Source organism: Delphinus delphis, chromosome 15 (assembly GCF_949987515.2).
Source record: "Delphinus delphis chromosome 15, mDelDel1.2, whole genome shotgun sequence".
Classification (NCBI taxonomy): Eukaryota; Metazoa; Chordata; class Mammalia; order Artiodactyla; family Delphinidae; genus Delphinus; species Delphinus delphis.
This window is the reverse complement of record NC_082697.1, coordinates 43,374,025-43,392,549: the sequence shown is the minus strand read 5'-3', so window position 1 is coordinate 43,392,549 and position 18,525 is coordinate 43,374,025. Positions and strand designations below refer to the sequence as shown.

General features: G+C 52.2%; 1 protein-coding gene across 2 annotated transcripts in view; it reads right to left on the bottom strand.

Moving 5' to 3' along the window:
* Positions 1 to 18,525, bottom strand: part of ACSS1 (acyl-CoA synthetase short chain family member 1) — a 42,759-nt gene that overhangs the window by 11,209 nt on the left and 13,025 nt on the right. The window contains exons 3-5 of one of the 2 annotated variants that reach the window (XM_060031272.1): positions 9,155 to 9,354; positions 2,595 to 2,770; positions 2,066 to 2,218 (exon numbers count right to left, since the gene is read on the bottom strand). In XM_060031272.1, coding sequence (XP_059887255.1) covers positions 2,066 to 2,218; positions 2,595 to 2,770; positions 9,155 to 9,354 — 529 coding nt within the window. The remainder of the gene's footprint in view (positions 1 to 2,065; positions 2,219 to 2,594; positions 2,771 to 9,154; positions 9,355 to 18,525) is intronic. The other variant, XM_060031274.1, reaches the window with a different exon arrangement.

Here is an 18,525-nt window from a genome sequence, read left to right as displayed (position 1 = left end):
ATCTGTGTCCTATTTTGCAATAAAGATGTTTTCTTAACCTTTGGGCGAGAGGCCCAGTCTCTTGCTGCCACAGACACACACTGAGGTCCCCCAGGAGTTTCCAGACAGCACAGTGGTCTCGAGTCTGCCAGGGTCCTGTGGAGCCGTGACCCAAGGCAGAGGGGTCTTTCAAGGAAACCACTCCCACTGCACTGGTGAAGCAGGACTCCCACACCCCAAGGCCCACAGCATTCCGGAACTGAGAGGATTTTTAATATGAGGACCCACAGTGCCACATCTTTCAAGGGGCTGGCGACCTCTCTACCTGCTGTTCTTGGAAGGAGAACAGGTGCCCGGGACCAGCCACTCTCCAAAGGGCACCCTGACCCCACTGCTCACCCTGAAACCTGCCCACGTCCCCACCGTCCCTGCAGAGTCAACTGTCCTTTTCCCTGAAGAAACCAACAGTCCTAATACCGTCTGCGGGTACGCGGACGGACACACACACACACACACACACACACACACACACAGACGTACACTCATAGACACACGCTTATGTACAGAAGGCTGAAAGTTTCTATTCCTAATGCTTTAAAATGCCCTCACTGTATTGAAGAGAAATTCAAAAGATGGTCCCGTCCTCACATCCCCACTTCTTTTGCTCATGTAGGCAGTGTCCTGGTAACGCTTGAAAACAAAAAATGAAGACTCTTTCACCACATTTACAGCTCCCCTAATGCTAATTTTGTTATAAATTGATGGAAACACGTTGACCCATTCTGTGACCTTCTTGGTGTTCGGTCTCAGTAGCTACATTTTCCAAAGTGTTCTGACCTACACAACGTGTCATTCTTTGCAACATGCCCACCCAGAGCTGAGCAAGGGGCTTTCAGACGAGAACAGCTCTGTGATGCTCACGGTCACCCAGCAGCCAGAAGACAGCGGCTTTAGCATGGACTGTGTCAAGCATAATACCTCGTCTTCCCGGCCTGGTTCTGTGACACGTCTATCTTTCTGCCTCACTTCCGCATCTTCAGTGCTGCCCGCAAGTGGCTGCCACTCCCAGGCCTCATCTTTGCCCTCCCAGGACCCGCTCGTCGTCCGTGCTCATCCGTAAGGTCCACCTCCGGATGACCAGGCCTGGGATATATGCTGATACGACCGATCAGCATACCCCACTCCCACCCCCACCATAGTGACTGAGTGGGCAGGGCCCTGGTCCCCAGCCAGACTGTAGGTGCTCTCAGCGTCCAAGCCCTGCCTAGATGCGCCTGGGCTTCCCGGTCACATGGCCAGTCGGCTCCCCTGCTGCTGGCATTGCCTGGGGCTGAGTTCTGCCTTTAGCCAGAGAGAGAGTCTAGTCCACAGACGATATCCTGAGACCCCATCCCACCTGGGAAGCGTCAGCTATTCCCCAGGGCAACCAGGGATGCATGTTAACCAAAATCCCCCCACCCACCCATGTTTAAATGAGTGCTGATTTTTAAATGCATTTACTATAATAAAACTGTGGCAGATCATTTGCTTTATAATCCTTAAAGGATGGTCCCCTGTAATACAATTTCCATACACTAAATTTAAGCCTCCTCATAAAATCAAGTCTTTTTAAAAATTTTCCTTTTAAAATGTGGCCCCAGTAAGCAGAGCCTAGAGGCCACAGCACTTTTAGGGGCCCATGAAAATGTTTTACTTTCTTTCAAAATCAGATGAAAAAGATATCTTAAGTAGAAGAACGCGTCTTAACAAATAACAATAATGTACTCATATCTACACCAACCTTGTTGTATAGGAGAAGGGCACAGGAAGGCCAGAGCACTGGACTCCCAGCAGCTGAAAGCAGCCGTGCCAGCCAGCACGTCAGGCCTAGGGAGGGCTTGGCACACGTGTGACGGGCTAAAGACCAGCAGAAGACATAGGTCCAAGGACCCAGGCCCTTCCGACAAGGACAGAAACTCAGCTCCCCAAGCCCACCCCTCCACCACGCTGATGCCAGGACTCCCGGCCCTGCTCGTGAACACGCGAGGAGAAGACGTTAGCAGGAGCTCTGGCCCCCCGCCTGGAGCCCCCCGGGGCAGCGCCCTACCCGGTGCGTCACAGCGGCGTACAGCAGGTAGCCCGCCTGGGTGTGGACAAGCCCCTTGGGTGTCCCAGTGCTCCCCGAGGTGTACAGCAGGAAGAGCGTGTCCTCACTCCCCATGCTCTCTGGGGCGCACACTGGCTCCTCCTTGGCCATTTCCTGTGAGGGAGAAGACCAGACAGCCCGTCAAGGGCAGTGACCTCGCCCCTGCACCCGGCATCCCCGAGAACACCTCTCCCCCTCGGCCTCAGGACTCGGCAGACAGGGTTCAGAGTTCACCTTCTCTAGCCTGCCCCAGTTTAATTCCAAATAAAAGGATGGATCCAGTCATTTCTGTTATGTTAAATGTTTCCCTCTGTCTGTGGAATTTGAGTTCCATGTTCCCTACCCGGATGGAAGCCCATCAAATAGCAAAGGGGAACTCTGGGCACCTCTGGGGGACCCAGACTGAGAACCACAATCTGACAAGACTCAGACTCAGTTAATCCAATGACAACCTCTTCTCCTCAAACTATACAAAAGGAGATAAACCCACCTGCTCAAGGGGGATGTCCAGATCCCCCATGTGGACCTTGTTGTCTGTCCTGTGAGCCACGAGGACATGCTGGACGGTTGGGCAGAGCTTTATGGCTTCGTCCACAATCTTCTTCAGCTCCACCACACGCCCTCCCCGGAGTCCTTGGTTGAAGGTGATAACCACCTTGCACTTGGCTATCGGAGTCAAAGGCAGGTATTTCTGGTCAGTTTCCTCCCCACTCCGACCTTCACAGCCCAGACAGCCACACACCCCAGGCCTAAGGGTGTGATGGATAAAGTCCATCCTTGAGCAAGAGAGTCAACACAAAAAAGTGAAGTTCCACCTGCTTTGGGATCTTTGTGCTCAAAGCAGAAGCGCCAGCCTCTTCCCAGCTCTGGGAGGAGCAGGTGTAACTGGAGCTAAGCCACTGGAAGCTCAACTCTGCCAGTCTCCCGCTCCCTCCCACCTGCCCCAGGGCCTTCCCAGGCTACCCTCCACCCACCACGCCCCAACCCGGGATGACCCGGAGGGATCACGGCTGAGGTGGGCTATTGTACAACTGGCCCCTGAGAAAGAGCCTGGAACAACCATCCAGCTGCCATGCTGATGGCCAAGCACAGCCCTCAGACCTGTGACGTGGGCACCGAGGCCTGATTTGGAGCCACAGGCGGAAGTGTTGAGGAATCACCCCACCCAGTAGTCCTCAAGCAGCCCCTCGGGGTTCATGCTGACGCCCGGGCCCCATCGCCTTCCAGGGTTTCCCCGCGGTCTGAGCCCTGGGCACCCACAGTGGGAGCTCCCCGGCCTCACTCCCTGCAGCCCGCAGCACCTTCCAGGACCACCTCCCCAGTGAACTGCCTGCACTTGAACTCTCGCCTCAGGGCGGCTCCTGGGGGCCCTACCTGAGGCGCCAGTCTCCCTCAGCTTTCCAGTCTGAAACGTGCTTTCTAGAGACATGCTCACAGCCTCTCTTCCTCCCAAGAGCCCTAGAGGCGGCACAGCCCCGCGGGCCACCTGTGACCCCTCCAGCACAGGCCTTTGCCTGGGTCAGAGAGATGCTCTGGACTGCTTGGGGCGCCTAGGACAGTGTCATCAGCTCTGCACGCCAGGCCCCGGCCACACACACTGTTTGCTCCTCGAGCCTTGGCAATCGGTCACCGTGGGGAGACAAAGTCAGGTGGACAGAGCCCACCTGAGACGCTCAGGCCTACATCCCTGAGCTGGGGCTGTCCAGGGAAGCTCCCTGTGGGGCAGGAAGGGAGATGGCCAAGCAGGTAGAAAGCGACCCTGCTCAAGGGGATGAGAGACAAAGAAAGCTCAGGACCCTCTGGAGAAAACAGTGGCCCCGGCCCAACCTGGGTGCTGGAATCCCGGCCTCCGAGACACAGGCCTCACTCCCGGTGCCCATCTGTGCGAGGCCTCCCTGCCCGAGTGGTTCTCCAGGGCAGGAACCTCCGGGCCCGACACGCCCAGTCCCCAGGAGGTGCTTGAGGAGCACCCTCTCTCTGCGGTCCCCGAGGGCGGGCAGCGGGGCCGTGGCAGGTGCACGGCATCAGCACAGGCAGGATCAGCAGACACTTTGGTCTGGGGAGGATTCACTTTCACCCTGGCTTTTGATCAGGTCTCAGCTTCTGTATTTGTTTTTAATTGCTCCCATAGCCAATTACCACAAATTTAGTGGCTCAGAACCCCCATTTTTTTTTTTAGCTCACGGTTCTATAGTCTGGGTGAGCTCGGCCGTGAGACTCTAAGCTGGGTTCTCTGCTTAGAGTCTCACGGCCAAAATCAAGGTGCCGGTGGGGGTGGGGGAAGATCTCACCCGGAGGCTCTGGGGAGAATCTGCTTTCAGGTTGCTCAGGGTGTTGGCAGAAGTCAGGTCCGTGTGGCTGTAGGACTGAGGCCCCCATTTCCTTGCTGTCAGTCAGGGGTCGTCCTCAGCTTTTAGAGCCACCTACACCCCATGCACACAACCTCCTTCATCCTCAAAGCCAGCAAAGGCAGGTCAAGTCCTTGTCACTTGGAATCTCTCTCACCTCCCTCTCTGCCACATGTTTTCTGCTTCAGCCAGAGAAAGTTCTCTGCTTTTAAGGATCGGTGGTTACACCGGGTGGACCAGCATCATCCCCCCACTTTGGGGTCCCATCACATCTGCAGAGGCCTTCCGCCACGTAAGGTACATATTCACAGGTACTGGGGAATTCGGGCGTGGACAACTGCTTGGGCCACTAATCTGCCCTCACAGCATCTCGCAGAGCCATTCTCCACCCTCCCCACGCCTCCCTCTCTCCACTCCTCACACAGCCTAGACCAGGAGGGAAGATAAAGGAAGAGGAGTGGCCAGAGACCAGAGGCCAGGCCAGGGGGCCGGGGCCGTAGAATAGGACATACTAACCGGAGAAGCTGCCTACTCACGGTGAGACCTGGTCGCCACACTGACACTCTCCTTCCCCGTGGTGGACAAAAGACAGCTGTGAATTCTCTGACCTGGTCTCACGCCACTTCTCATGGACAAGTAGGGTCTAGGCCCCCTCCCCTTAAATTTGGGGTGGCTACAGACTGGTTTGACCAATGGAGTAGAGCCAGAATGATGCTCTACTGATTCCAGGGTCAGCCTGTAGGGCGAGTGGCAGTCTCCTTGCTTCCTCATGGAGCCATAAGCCACCATGTAACAAGTCTGACCACCTGAGGCTGCCTTGCTATGGGGAAGCCCAAGTTAGTCATGTGAAGAGGCTACATGAACAGAAAGAGACCCTTGGCCACCCCCAAACATTCAAACCAATCCAGCCAATATCCCAGATATCACAAAGCAGAGGGAAGCCATTCCCACTACGCCCACCTGACTCCTGCCCCACAGAATCATGAAACATAATAAGAAAATATACTGTTCTAAGTACTTACTTTTGGAGTAGCTTGTAACACAGCAATAAACCAAAATACCACCCTCACTGAGCCAAGAGAACACAGACACTTGTCCCAACAGGGTCTTGCCCCCAGGAAACTGACACCTGAATAGCTGGACATGGAGGCTGTAGGGTGCTGGGGAAGAGCCACTTAATGGCAAAGTTCTAGAGAAAAGTTATAGGACTTTCCCCTGCTGAGTCCCTCAGAGCTGACTGGGCCCCTGCCTTCCCATGGCCTGGCTGTTTAGGATTCCTGAGTTCTGGGAGTTGCCTGGCATCCAGTTACTAATTCTCCAGAGTCAATTGCTTTTGCTTGTTTCAAAGAATCTTAACAGAAACACTTGGTAACTGTGGCCACATCAGCAAGAGAGGAAAGGAGCAGCTAATGTAATGTTAAAAGCATTGGTAGAATGCCTGGGTTCAAATCCTGGGTCTGTCACTAAGTAGCAGTGTGACCTTAGGCAAGTCACTTAACCTTTCTGTGCCTTAGTTTCCAAGACCAGATGGCTTCACTGGTGAATTCTACCAAATAGATAAAGACAAATTAACAGCAATCTTTCTCAAACTCTTCCTAAAAATTGCAGAGGAGGAAACACTTTCTTACTCATTCTGTGTGGCCAGCTTTACCCTGATACCAAAACCAGACAAACAGATCACAAGAAAAGAAAACTATGGACCAATATCCCTTATAAACACTGATGCAAAAATCCTCAACCAAATGCTAACAAACTGTATCCAGCAGCATATTAACAAGATTATACATCATGACCAAGTGGGATTTATTCCTGGAATGCATGGATGGTGCAGCATACGAAAATCAAAGATAGATATATAGATCAGTGGAACAGAATAGAGAACTCAGAAATGAGCACTCACATATACAGTCAGGTTATTTTTGACAAGAGTTCCAAGACCATTCAACAAAGGAAACAATAGTCTCTTCAATAAATGGTATCACTGGATATGCACAGGCCAAACAAAATGAAGCTGGGTCCTTACCTCACACCATATGCAAAAATTAACTCAAAATGGATCAAAGACCTGGGACTTCCCTGGTGGCGCAGTGGATAAGACTCCGCGCTCCCAATGCAGGGGGCCCAGGTTTGATCCCTGGTCAGGGAACTAGATCCCATATGCATGCTGCGACTGAGAGTTCGCATGCCACAACTAAGAAACCCGCATGCCCCAACTAAGGAGCCCATGGGCTGCAACTAAGGAACCCTGGAGCTGCAACTAAGGAGTCCTAAGACTTTGCATGCCACAACTAAGGAACCTGCCTGCTGCAACTAAGGAGCCCATATCCCACAACTAAGGAGCCGGCAAGCCCTGGAACTGCAACTAAGGAGCCCGCCTGCCACTACTAAGATCTGGCACAACCAAAATAAATAAATATTTTTTTTAAAAATGGATCAAAGGGGGCTTCCCTGGTGGCACAGTGGTTGAGAGTCCGCCTGCCAATGCAGGGGACACGGGTTTGTGCCCCGGTCTGGGAAGATCCCACATGCCGCGGAGCGGCTGGGCCCGTGAGCCATGGCCGCTGAGCCTGCGCGTCCTGAGCCTGTGCTCCACAACGGGAGAGGCCACAACAGTGAGAGGCGCACATACCGCAAAAAAAACAAAAATAAAAATAAAATAAAAAATGGATCAAAGACCTAAATGAAAAAGCTAAAACTATAAAAAACTCTTAGAAGAAAACACAGAGGCAAATCTTTGTAATGTTGTACTTGGCAGTGGAGTCTTAAATAATATACCAGAAACACAAACAACAAAAGGAAACAGATGAACTGGACTTTATCACAATTAAAAATTTTTGTACTTCAAAGGACAATACTGAGAAAGCAAAAAGACAACCCACAGAATGGGATAAAATAATTGCAAATCATATATCTGACAAAGGTACAGTATCCAGAATATCTAGAGAACTCACAACTCAACAATATAAAAAAGACGAACGACCAATTAAAAAAATAGGCAAAGGACTTAAGTAGATATTTCTCCAAAGAAGACACAAATGGACAAGCACATAAAAAGATATTCAATGATATTAGTCATTAGAAAAATGCAAATCAAAACTACAATGAAATACCACTTCATACCCATTGGGATGGCTATAATTTTTTTAAAAAGGAAAATAACAAGTGTTGATGTGGATTTGGAGAAGTTGGAACCCTCATACATTGCTAGTAGAAATGTAAAACAGAATAGCTCCTTTGGAAAAGTTTTGCAGTTTGTCAGTAAGTTAAACATAGATTTACCATATGTGCCAGCAATTCCATTCCTAGGTATATACCCAAATAATTGAAAGCAGGTATTCTTATACATAAACGTTCACAGCAGTTCTATTCACAATAGCTAAAAAGTAGAAACAAGTAAAAATACCCATAAACAGATAAATGGATAAACAAAATGTGGTTTATCCATACAGTCAAATATCATTCATCTACAAAAAGAAATGAAATACTGATACACACTACAACATAGATGCACCTTGAAAACATGATGCTTAGTGAAAGAAGTAGAACACAGAATGCCACATACTGTAGGAGTTCATTTTTACAAAACCTCCAGAACAAGCAAATCATAGAGAGAGAGAAAGCAGATTAGTGGTTGTCAGAGGCTGGATGGAGTGGAAATGAGGAATGCCTGCTTCATGGGTATGAGATGTCCATTTGGGATGACGGGAAAGTTCTGGAATAGTGATGACGGTTGCACAACATTGTGCATGTGCTTAATGTCTCTGAACTGTACACTTTAAAATGATTCAATGGTAATAGAAAAAGAGAGAGGGTAGAAATAGCAAGAGTATTATCTCATATAATATTATGAAGACTAAGTTAAAATGAAGAGAGATGGCCTTCACAAACTGCTGAAAACAAAACCTGGTACACAGTAGGTGCTACAGAGTTCAGAGAGAGAGAGAAAGGAGTAGCAGCACCAATGCTTGAAATTAGAGGGGAAATGTTGAAAGGGAACAGAAAGGCTCCCCAGTCTTTCCTAAAGAGAGTGGTCAACAGAGGTCTGAGAACTATGCCCTTCAGCTCTGTCCATTACCCAAAGGGAAGTCTTCTATGAGACACAAAGAATTCCCAACAGCCCCCAGGGGAGCCAGCTCAGGGAACCCTCTAGGATCTCAAGGGAGCAGGGGTCAGGCTGCACAGACATGAGGCCACCATTCAGACACTCAGCCCTCCGACACCAGAAAAAAGAAGGAGACAATATTGCTCTGCACACCTGTCTGGGAGGCCCTGACCTACCTGCAGACAGAAGGCCTTAAAGACACACCACGAGGCCCACACCTGACTCCAAGCCTCAGGAGATGGCCCACCCCATCAGTCCTCATCACAGAAGGCTTCCAGCTGTTGACCTGTGGAATCTTCCCCATATCTCCCCAGCCTCATCTCACCCTACGTTTCTTCCCTCCTGCACTGCAGCCACACAGCCTCCTCCAGTGGGTACATATGCCACTCCCTCCACCTGGAATCTTCCCTTCCTTCATCTGGTTAAATCCAATGCACTCAGATCTCAGCTGATAGAGCAAATGTTCATTCAGCCATGTGCTGTCCCTGGTAGTGTCCATCATCTGTATGTGTGACTTTCAGTGATGTCTGTCACCACGCTAAGTCCCTGAAGGCTAGGCGACCCAGGTTCCTCCCTCCCTCCCACTGCCCACGTGCTCACCATCATTGATCCTCGCAGCCAAGGACCCCGCACTGAAGCCAGCAAAGACAACAGTGTGGATGGCTCCAATCCTGGCGCAAGCCAGCATTGCGGCCACAGCCAGCGGGGAGACAGGCATGTAGATGGCTACCCGGTCCCCTCGGTGGACTCCATGCCTCTTGAGCGTGTTGGCCAGGCGGCACGTGGTCTCCAGCAGTTCCCTATGGCACAAGGAAGGGAGGGCTGTCAGAGAAGGGGGAGGGCCAGAACGCATAGTCATTTGGCTGGAATAATTCTGCAAACTGCAGGCACTGGAGCCCCGGCCAGCCAGGGGGAGGGCAGCCACTCCAACACTTGATGCATGGAAGGCTCTTTTCAGAAAGCATTGTAACTTTGTAGGCTTGTCCTGACACAGATTCACGGCCACACTGCTGAGAAAAATCGCCTGTCCCTGCATCCACTGAGAGCAGAGCTTCTCAGAGACCTGGGTCATCCGGTCCCGGAGCCTTCTGACACATCCTCCCCGAGAGGCCCCTGTTCTCTGGGTCAGCACAGGCCTTGCTGGGCAGGGGACCCCGGGAAGGGGACCCCAGCTCTGCGAAGCCTCAGTGATTTGGGAAGGAAAGCGACCCGCAGCCCGGGGCAGGGCTGGGTGTTGAGGGACCAGGACACTGTGCCCCGCCTCCTGTGCCCACATGGCCCCTGCCTCCACTCCAGGGGCTTAGGCTTGGCCAGCCAGTCAGAGAGCAGCATCCCGCTGAACAAGCTGATATGCTTGGGGTTAGCACGTGACCCAACACAACCCCGAGAGGATGACAGCCTACCAGAAACCAGAGCAGGAAATGGAGGAAAGTGCAGGAGAGCAGAAGCAGGTGGACGCTGGGTTCAGCACTGCTTCCGACGTGGTCCCACTGAACCCCACTTCCCACAGGAAGGGACATTTCCCATTTTCACTGCTCTTGTTTTATTGTATTTGTTTTTTATATATATATATTTTTTATTTTTCTTCCAAAGAAAAAAATTATATTGCATTTGAAATTCATTGATGGTTTCTTTTCAATACAGCATATGAGGACACAAATTTAAGGGTCACTGTAGACTTTTAAAGCACATACAACATCTGTAACTTAGTTTCTTAAATAATTTTTAAGCGAAATCAAAACAATTTAAACAGAAATATTTTAAACACTCAAAATCATAGCTCCAATGTTGCTCATAACGTCAGTGTGAATGACTTGCTGTATTCGTTATTTAACAGAAAGCTGGCATGGAAGGGCAGAGTAAGTCCACCCCACCCACGTGGCTCTACCCTCCTGGCCAAGACCCAGGAGCGTCTGTGGTTGCCCTGTGCTCAGAGGCCCAGAAAGGGGCAGCCCAGCAAGGGCCAGCAGGAAATGAAGGGTGGGCAGTGACAGGCCTTGGGGGAGACCAGACGAGAGATCACTAGTGTAACCAAGCAGGACCTTATGGGGCCTTCCAGGGACAGACCCCGCCCCCATATCCTCTGCTTTAGCTCTTCTCTAAAGTACCTAGATAATAGTATCTGATGCACATTCCTGAGTTGTTTTACAGATGCTAAAACGCCCACCAGACGGAAGAAATTAACTACTTGTAGCCTCTGGACCTACTGGAGCCTGAGGATTGATAATGTTAACAGCCCTGTTAGTCACCATCAGCCAGAGAACTGTGGTGAGCTGATCACATACCCTGGGACTCCCCTCCCTCACCTTGCCTCTAAAAAGGCTTTCCTGAAACCCGTCGGGGAGTGGGGTGTTTTGAGCACCAGCGGCCCTGGACTCCTTGCTTGGTGTCTGCAGTAAACGCTGCACTTTCCTTCACTCCAACCCGGTGTCAGTAGATTGGCTTTACTGTGCACGGGCAAGCGGACGGACCCAAGTTTGGTTCGGGTAACACGAGTGCAGCCTGCGCTCCCCCTCGACTCCTGCCCAGGCTGGCACACTGCCTCTCTGGTAGGACCCTATCCTTTCTCCTTAAGGCTTTAGGAGGACAAAAGCACCATTCACTGACCCCATCCACCCCGCACCTGAGCTTGTGATGAAAGAAAGAGCACCCCGACAGCCCCCAACAGCAAACTCCCCGGAGCCAGGGCCCAGAAACACGCCTCCTGCGCGCGGGGAGGAGGCTAGGACACTCTGTGACAGCACTCGAGAGGCAGCTACGGTCAGTCCCACAGAAGGATAACTTCAGCCCAGCGCAGGTGCCATTTTCAACAGCGCTAAGGACTTAAGGAGTCGGTGCTGGGGAGATGGAGGCTCAAGTGCGTCAGAGATCAGTGGTGACGACATCCAGTCCTTTTTCTGCAGACGGAAGGCAGCATTTTGAAGTCGAGGAAGGCACAGAGCCGCCCAGACAGAGAGGCCTGGGTTACTTTCTGTAGGAGTTGCACGGGCATGGGAGCTCACCTTTCTCAGCTGCCACAAGATCACCTGAGAAACAGCAGGCCCCTTCCACCTTGTTTAACTGTCACGAGTGTTAATGAAAAGCTTCACCCACTCAGGACTCGGCCAAACATTCAGTAGAGATTATCTTTACCATCAGACGTCTTTGTTTGAAATTACTTTCTAGAAGTACTAAAATCAACTAATTCATTTTGATGAATTTGTAAGATGTTAAAAATTCCATTCTAGGCACCATGGGGGCGAGTAGGGCACCAGACAAAAGAAATGAGAGGGGAAGTGTCCTCCTGCAATCCAGCTCCCACTAGGGAAATGAAGGCACATGAAAGTGTGATGGGCGTTTATCACCTCAGCTTCTGGTACAATTACTGAGGCAGCAGGGAGAGCTTTCTGGAAAGGTTGGCCGTGGGGAGGAGGAGAAAGGCAGCAAAGGGGAAAGGACTCCCCTTCAGGGGCAGAAGTTGCCTGGCGGTCAGAGCTGGGCAGCTGACCTATAGCCCCGGGAAGGTCTGGAGACCAAGCTGAGGTAGCCCAGGTGTTCCCTGGAGGATCGAGGGGCCTTCTCATGGGCCCTGGAACTGAGTCTGCTGGGTCCCACACCCTTGCCGCTGCATCCAGAGAAGTTTCTGGTAAAGAATCTGATCGGGGTAAATCTCTCGAGTTCACTCCCCTTCCCATCCTCTCTGCCAAGGCCATAAAACTCAAGGTCGAAGAGATCCTTGAAGCCTCCCTGAGGCTCCTGGCCACAGCGGTCCAGCCTCTGCTTAAACATCACATTGCTGGGAATCACCCCGCACAGCACTAAACAGTCTTCCTAGAATCAGGCCAAGACTTGTAGCTGTTCCACTTCCAACCCTTGGTCCCAGTTCAGCCCTTTAAAGATGTCCAGAGAAAATCTGTCATTCAATGATAGCCCTTCAGATTTCTGAATACCCCCCACCACTACCTCGCAAAGCCTTTTCTCTCCCAGGTTCTCTCGCCCAGTCCTCCGTGACGCCACTCCCATTCTCTAGAAACCCCCAGGTTACCAAACGGACCCCGGCATTCCCATGGTATCTGCCCAGGTCAGAATATGGAACGCAGACCCTTGACCCCAACTCTATATTTAACCATGTAAATGAAGAATACATTTATTTTCTAATGCCTGACAAAGGTGGCCCAAATTCAACATGAGGTCACTAACCCACTGACCATCGCCACACACAGAACAGGACTCTGAACAGGGGTCCTCCATATCACAGTCAGTAAATTAATTTTTAAAATCGGACTTTCCAGACTGTCCATTTGTCCCTATTTAATTCCATCTCAATTTCTCCTCATCTTTCCAGTTCATCCATTATATTTTTAAACTTGGATTTTTCATTTTAAGCTTTTGCTTTTCATTAGCAATCTTCTCCAGACTTAGACCACTGGAATATATGGTCAGCAAACCTAGGTCTTCAAATCACAAAAAAGTAAGTGCTATTCAAGTGATCCTGTTACGTGAGGTACTCAAAAATCATTCAAAAGCAGTTCTTGGATACTCATAACTTCTCAGACTTTCACAAACCGAAATGCTGTTTCTTATCAAACAGAGAATGCAGCCACTCAGTGATGGGTGCTCTGGGCTGACTGCAGGATGCACTGGCTTCCTCCTGGCCTGCGAGATCTTTCCAAGGGACAGTGACACGCAGCTTTCTGAGAAATGATCTCAACAAAATGAGTCAGAGTTCTATTTTCAAGTGCCAGGAGAAATATAGCATTCGTCATGCAGGTTCTGAATAAGATATCTACGTTTGTCTGTGAGTAGACTCCTCAGGGCCATGCCTTCCACGTGGACGCATGCAAATGACAGGCACAAATACACAGACTGGCCTCATATTCAGGGTGCTGAACACCAGCAAAATGCTGCCTGGCCTTGGGGGAAGGAAGGAAACCTTCTACAGCCAACTCTAAGCTTCAAGTGGGAGGAGCATTCATCCAATGCTAATCCGTAACCAACACGACATCTGCCCAAACACAGACGGAAGAAAGGCACCTCTGGCCCAGCTCAATCCAAAACAGGACACAGCTGGACAGCCCCAGGGGAAGTAAGATAAGCCGGGTGTGTTTGTGTGCGTGTGCGTGTGCGTGTGTGTGTGTGTGTGTGTGTGTGTGTGGTGCTGTTGTATTTAAGAAACGCATCCGGAATGCATGCCTTGCTTACTTGTTACCATTACCATTACTCTGGCTCTTGTGCTCATTAAACACTGGAAAAGAGGCTACCTCCTTCTTTGTCCACCTGCCCCACTGAGTATGAGCTTTACTTGGGCAGGGATTTGTTCTTTGCCTTCCTCCCAGCGTCCGGAACCGGGCCTAGCTCAGAGAAGGTATGCAACAGATATCTGTGGACTGGAAAGGAAGAGCAGGTAAGCAAGAAAGGACGAGAGCCCTGGCGGGTGCAGGGCGACTGGAGCCCGAGCTCTAACCATGAGCGCCGGGTCCACCCCGCAAATGCCTCCCAGCCTCCTGTACCTCCTGTACCCTGGCAGGAGACATCCTGCCCCTCAGAGAGGGCGATGGGCAGGGCCGCCCCACTGATAGGCCAGCACACAGCTCCTGTCCTCTGCGTTTCCTTCTGCCGATAAGGGAAGGAACCCGGGGAACTGTGTCGATGTGTGTGTGGAAGGCCTGTGACAGTCACTTCTTTCCTCCAAGCCTGGTGCTGAGGGGAGGGGTCAACGCCGTGGTCCAGATGCAGGACTGGACAGGACACATCTTTCTTCGGTACACTTCTCTAGACTTTGATATTCTCTTCAGCAAGCCATTTCTGGAAGATGGAGGTGGTGAGAGAAGCAAGGGCTGGCTTTCGGAAAGCGGAGCACGGCAAGAGGGTCCCCTTCTCACAGGGAGAAGCTCACCAGGCCTCGGGACCAACTCCTTCCCTCTGGCTGACTCCTCTGGCCCAGACATTACTGTAGCCACTAAATCTAATCTAACGTAATGACATGCGCTTACTCTGCTACTTACTGCCACCGAGAGAACAGAAGCCCAGGAAATTCAGCTGGGCAGGCTCATAACCCAAGTATGAAATTCGTCTCACGTCATGATTTGATCACGTGACCATGACCTTGAGCGAAGGTAAGCTGCAGTGAACTGTAAAGCAGCTGCCACATGTCGACACAAAAACGCCCAAGCTGCCATTGCCAAGGAAGGCCCCGCACACACTCGGCGTTCACAGGAAACAAGAGCTGAACTGCCACAGCTGACGCCAGGCCAGCCAGTGGACTTGCAATCACTAAAGCTACATGTTTTCTAAATTTATTACAAAAAATAAATGTATTCTCCTTGAGGTTTTGCTACACTCTGCAGAAAGTTCTGGACTCAGAGAATTTGCCTCTCAGGAGAATGCCTCAGTGAACAACATCTGATCAGAGATGGGGCTCCCACCCAGCTCCCCATACACCCAGGGTCTAGACTGTCTCAACCATAGAATGGCCTAATAATAGGACCACTACTAAGGTGGTCTCGAGGACTCCTGTGGTCTGAATGTCTGCAGAATCCTAACCCCCAAAGATGATAAGATGATAGTATTAGGAGATGGGGCCTCGGGGGGGGGGTAATTAGGGCACGAGGGTGGAGCCCCATGATGGGATTAGTGCCCTTATAAGTGAGACCCCCACAGAGCTCCCTTTTTCCTTCCACCATGTATGGACACAAAAGGAAGGCTCTGGCTGTGACCCAGGAGGAGGGCCTGACCAGCAGGTGACCGTGCTGGCACCTTGATCTTGGACTTCCAGCCTCCACAACTGTGAGAAATAAGTCTCTGTTATTTATAAGCCCCCCCACTCCGCCCAGTCAGTGGTGTTTTGTCATAGCAGCCCAAACAGACTTAAGACCAAATATGAAGTCCTAGGCACATATAAAGGGATCCTATAAACAGTAGCTATAATTATTGCAGAATGGCAGAAAAATAAAGTTGGTGAAAATCAGTGGTTCCTTAACAGCAGGAAGGAGAGTGAAAATGCCAGTTTGCTTTTGTGTAAATCTTAGGCAGCCGTGTCACTGGCTCAGGGTGAATGAGAGTCACCAGTGTATTTGAATGCGGTTCGAGAATCCCTCCCCTGAAGGCCCACCTGCTCCACGCGCCCTGCCGTGGCTGTTGATGGGAAGCCCTCGTTTGGGGTGGGAGGTGGGTCTGAGGATGCATCATCCACAGTCAGGGCTGCTGCCAGCTACAGATTCCAGGCACTTGGCAATGGCCTGGGGTTCCGGGAGCCTGGAGGGAAGGTAGGCCCACCGCCATGCCTGTGCACCCCGCCCATCCGCCACCTGCCGTGTCACCCCACCACCTCCACCAGCTGCCCCGTCTTCTCCAGCCACGCTTGCCACCCACTGTGACCACAAGGAGCCTCCTCTCCGGGCCAGCCTCGGCCACCTGCAGGCCCACGGGCTCCTGCCTCCTCAGCCTTCCCCAACCCGCTCGTGTTACTGCCCAGGGAAGCCTCCTCCTGCCCGCCCACTGCCACCACATGCACAGTTCCTTCAGTGACAGCAGGAACAGCGCTGGTCTGAACCCTAGGCACATCCGTGGAGCACTCACAACAGCCCGTGGGCTGGGGGCTACCATCACGACCCCATTTTCCAGATGAGGAAACTGAGGCACAGAGGAGTTAAGTGACTTCTCAAGGCTATTCAGCTGAAAGGGTCAAGGGTCAGGTCAGGATTCAAACCCAAGCCTGGCTCCAAGGGCAGCTCTCAAAACCCACAGCTTCAGAATAGCTGACACCCTATTTCAAAGGTTCCCAAACCTGAGGATGTTTGCCGTCTGCCAACTCCATCGTTATTTATGTAACATTTTTCCTTGGATTGAAATGAGCAAGAGAAGTGTTCAAAGCTGCTCACTGTGGTTGAATCGAGCCTTCCTCTAATCAGGACAGAGCAGAACTGGGGCGGGGTGGGCGTGCTTTTCTTCACGCTTCAGTGTTTGGCTCCACATTCAGAACCACCTGCCCCAGGGTCCAGCTCCCCCTCAGCCTAAGTCTTTCTCTCCCACTCTTGACGCAGCCCTGGTGGAACAGAAGTGACGGGTCAGACTTGAGAAAAGGTCTGCCCTCTTCGCTAATTCACGCCTGATCTCCCTTGGACCTCGGCACTGGCCTTCAGCCCGAGTCTTGTCTCCGGAAAAGAAGTTCTTTCCTTTCCAGACTCAGAGCCCTGCTCACATCGAGGCAGGCAGTGCCAACACACGAAGAACCCCAGAGGCTCCCGCAGGCTGGTAGCCCTGAGCTACCAAGGACAACCAGCAGGGAGAATGGGGCTGTCGGCCCAGATGGAGCAAAGGAATCCACCCTCCCAGTGGCCCAGAAACCTCGCTCCAGCTTCCCAGAGGAAGTTTAACTGGATCTGTTGATGGGAAATTGCCAGGCCTCTCCCCCATCCAGATCCCCACTGTTCCCAGGTTCGGATGAGGTCCAAGACAGACACAGGGGGTCAGGAGACAGAATGAAGGGCCAGGCAGGCCCCCTAACCTGGCCCATTGCCCCTCCTCTCGTACCCAAAGTGACCCCTCCTGCCTCCAGGGCCCCGAGGTCCCCAGAGCCCCTCCAGCACGTGCACTTTCTGCTCCTCACGGCCCCGCCGTCACACCAGGACTCCACAGTCTTTAGGCCCACCTTGTTCCGCAGCCATCCCTTGTCCCTCCTAGATGCCACCTGGAGCCCTCAGGCACTGACCTCTCCTCCCCAGCTGGAATCGCGGTTAACATGCGACTCCTTGTCTTGGAGGTCCTGGAACACATAGCCCTGGTCAGTGAAGGGGTGCGATGTCTGCACACAGACCTACAGGCCTGTCACCAAGTTAGCGCCACAGGGCAGCCCGCCATTTACACCTTCACCGCCTCCAAGATGCCACAGCACATCTCGCAGATCAGACATTGCTGGGTCCAAACCCTGTTTCTGGCATTTCCAGCTGGGTGAGCCTGAGAGCCCCCTCAGCTCGCTGGGCATCAGGTCCCTCACTTTACAACCCAGGGTGACCGGGAATCCAAACGAAGATCGTAAGTGCCAGGGGCCCACACAGCGGGGGCTGCCCCAGCCTTAGGGTCAGGGCCAGGGTTAGGGCCTGGGGACCTGGAGGACAGCCAGCCCCTGGCTGGTTACAGGGAACCCTCCTGCAAGCGGGTCTTGGGCAGCAGACAGAGGGTCCAGCACGGGGGGCTACATGTCAGCCGAGCGTCAGGGCGGCCCTGCAGGGTCTCAGGGCTGCCTGCCGGGCTGCTCCTTCCAGGGGCCTCGATTTGCCACCTCAGCCGGAAGAGGAAGAGGCCAAGGAGCAGGCGGGGAGGGTGGGGGAGGGGCCTGGAGTGACAAGCACCCGAGCAGGCCTCTGTGCTGCCCCGGAGGGGGCCCAGCACAGCCACAGCAAGGCTGTCGGCCCCCCTCCCACCACCAGGTCTGCAGCTGCCGGAAGCCGAACCACACAGCTGGAACAGAAGCACCTCCTTAAAGACTGGTCCCCAAGGGGCCAGCGCCCCTTCCCTCCGCAGGCTGCTGCCCCTCCACCTCCCGCAATGCAGCCCCCTCCAGCATCCCCTGCACAGCAGAGGGGAGTTCACAAAAAGCAGGCATCCAGCTCCAAGGGAGACGTCTGTTATGTGTGGTCCTCCAACTAAACGTCCGCCAGAGGGTTCCCAGAAAGGGCCCCATCAAGGAGGTTCGACTCTCTGTGGAGGTCATTCCTGCTGCAGTCCCAAGACAGGGCCATTGTAAAATGTGAAATTCCAAGAGCCTCAGCTTGCCCAAAAGAATGGGAAAGAAAACTAAGTGTTACGTATAGAAAGATTCAAAGCACTTGCCAGCTTCAAAATCTGGAGCCAAGTCTTAAAGGAAAGTTAAATGCTGGTTTAAAACCAGCTCCATCCACGTAACCCAGAGCTCCTACCGGATTCTGGGAGCCAGCACGGGGATTCCTGACCAAGTTTTGCAATCAGAGTTACTCAGAGGTCAGCAGGGGACA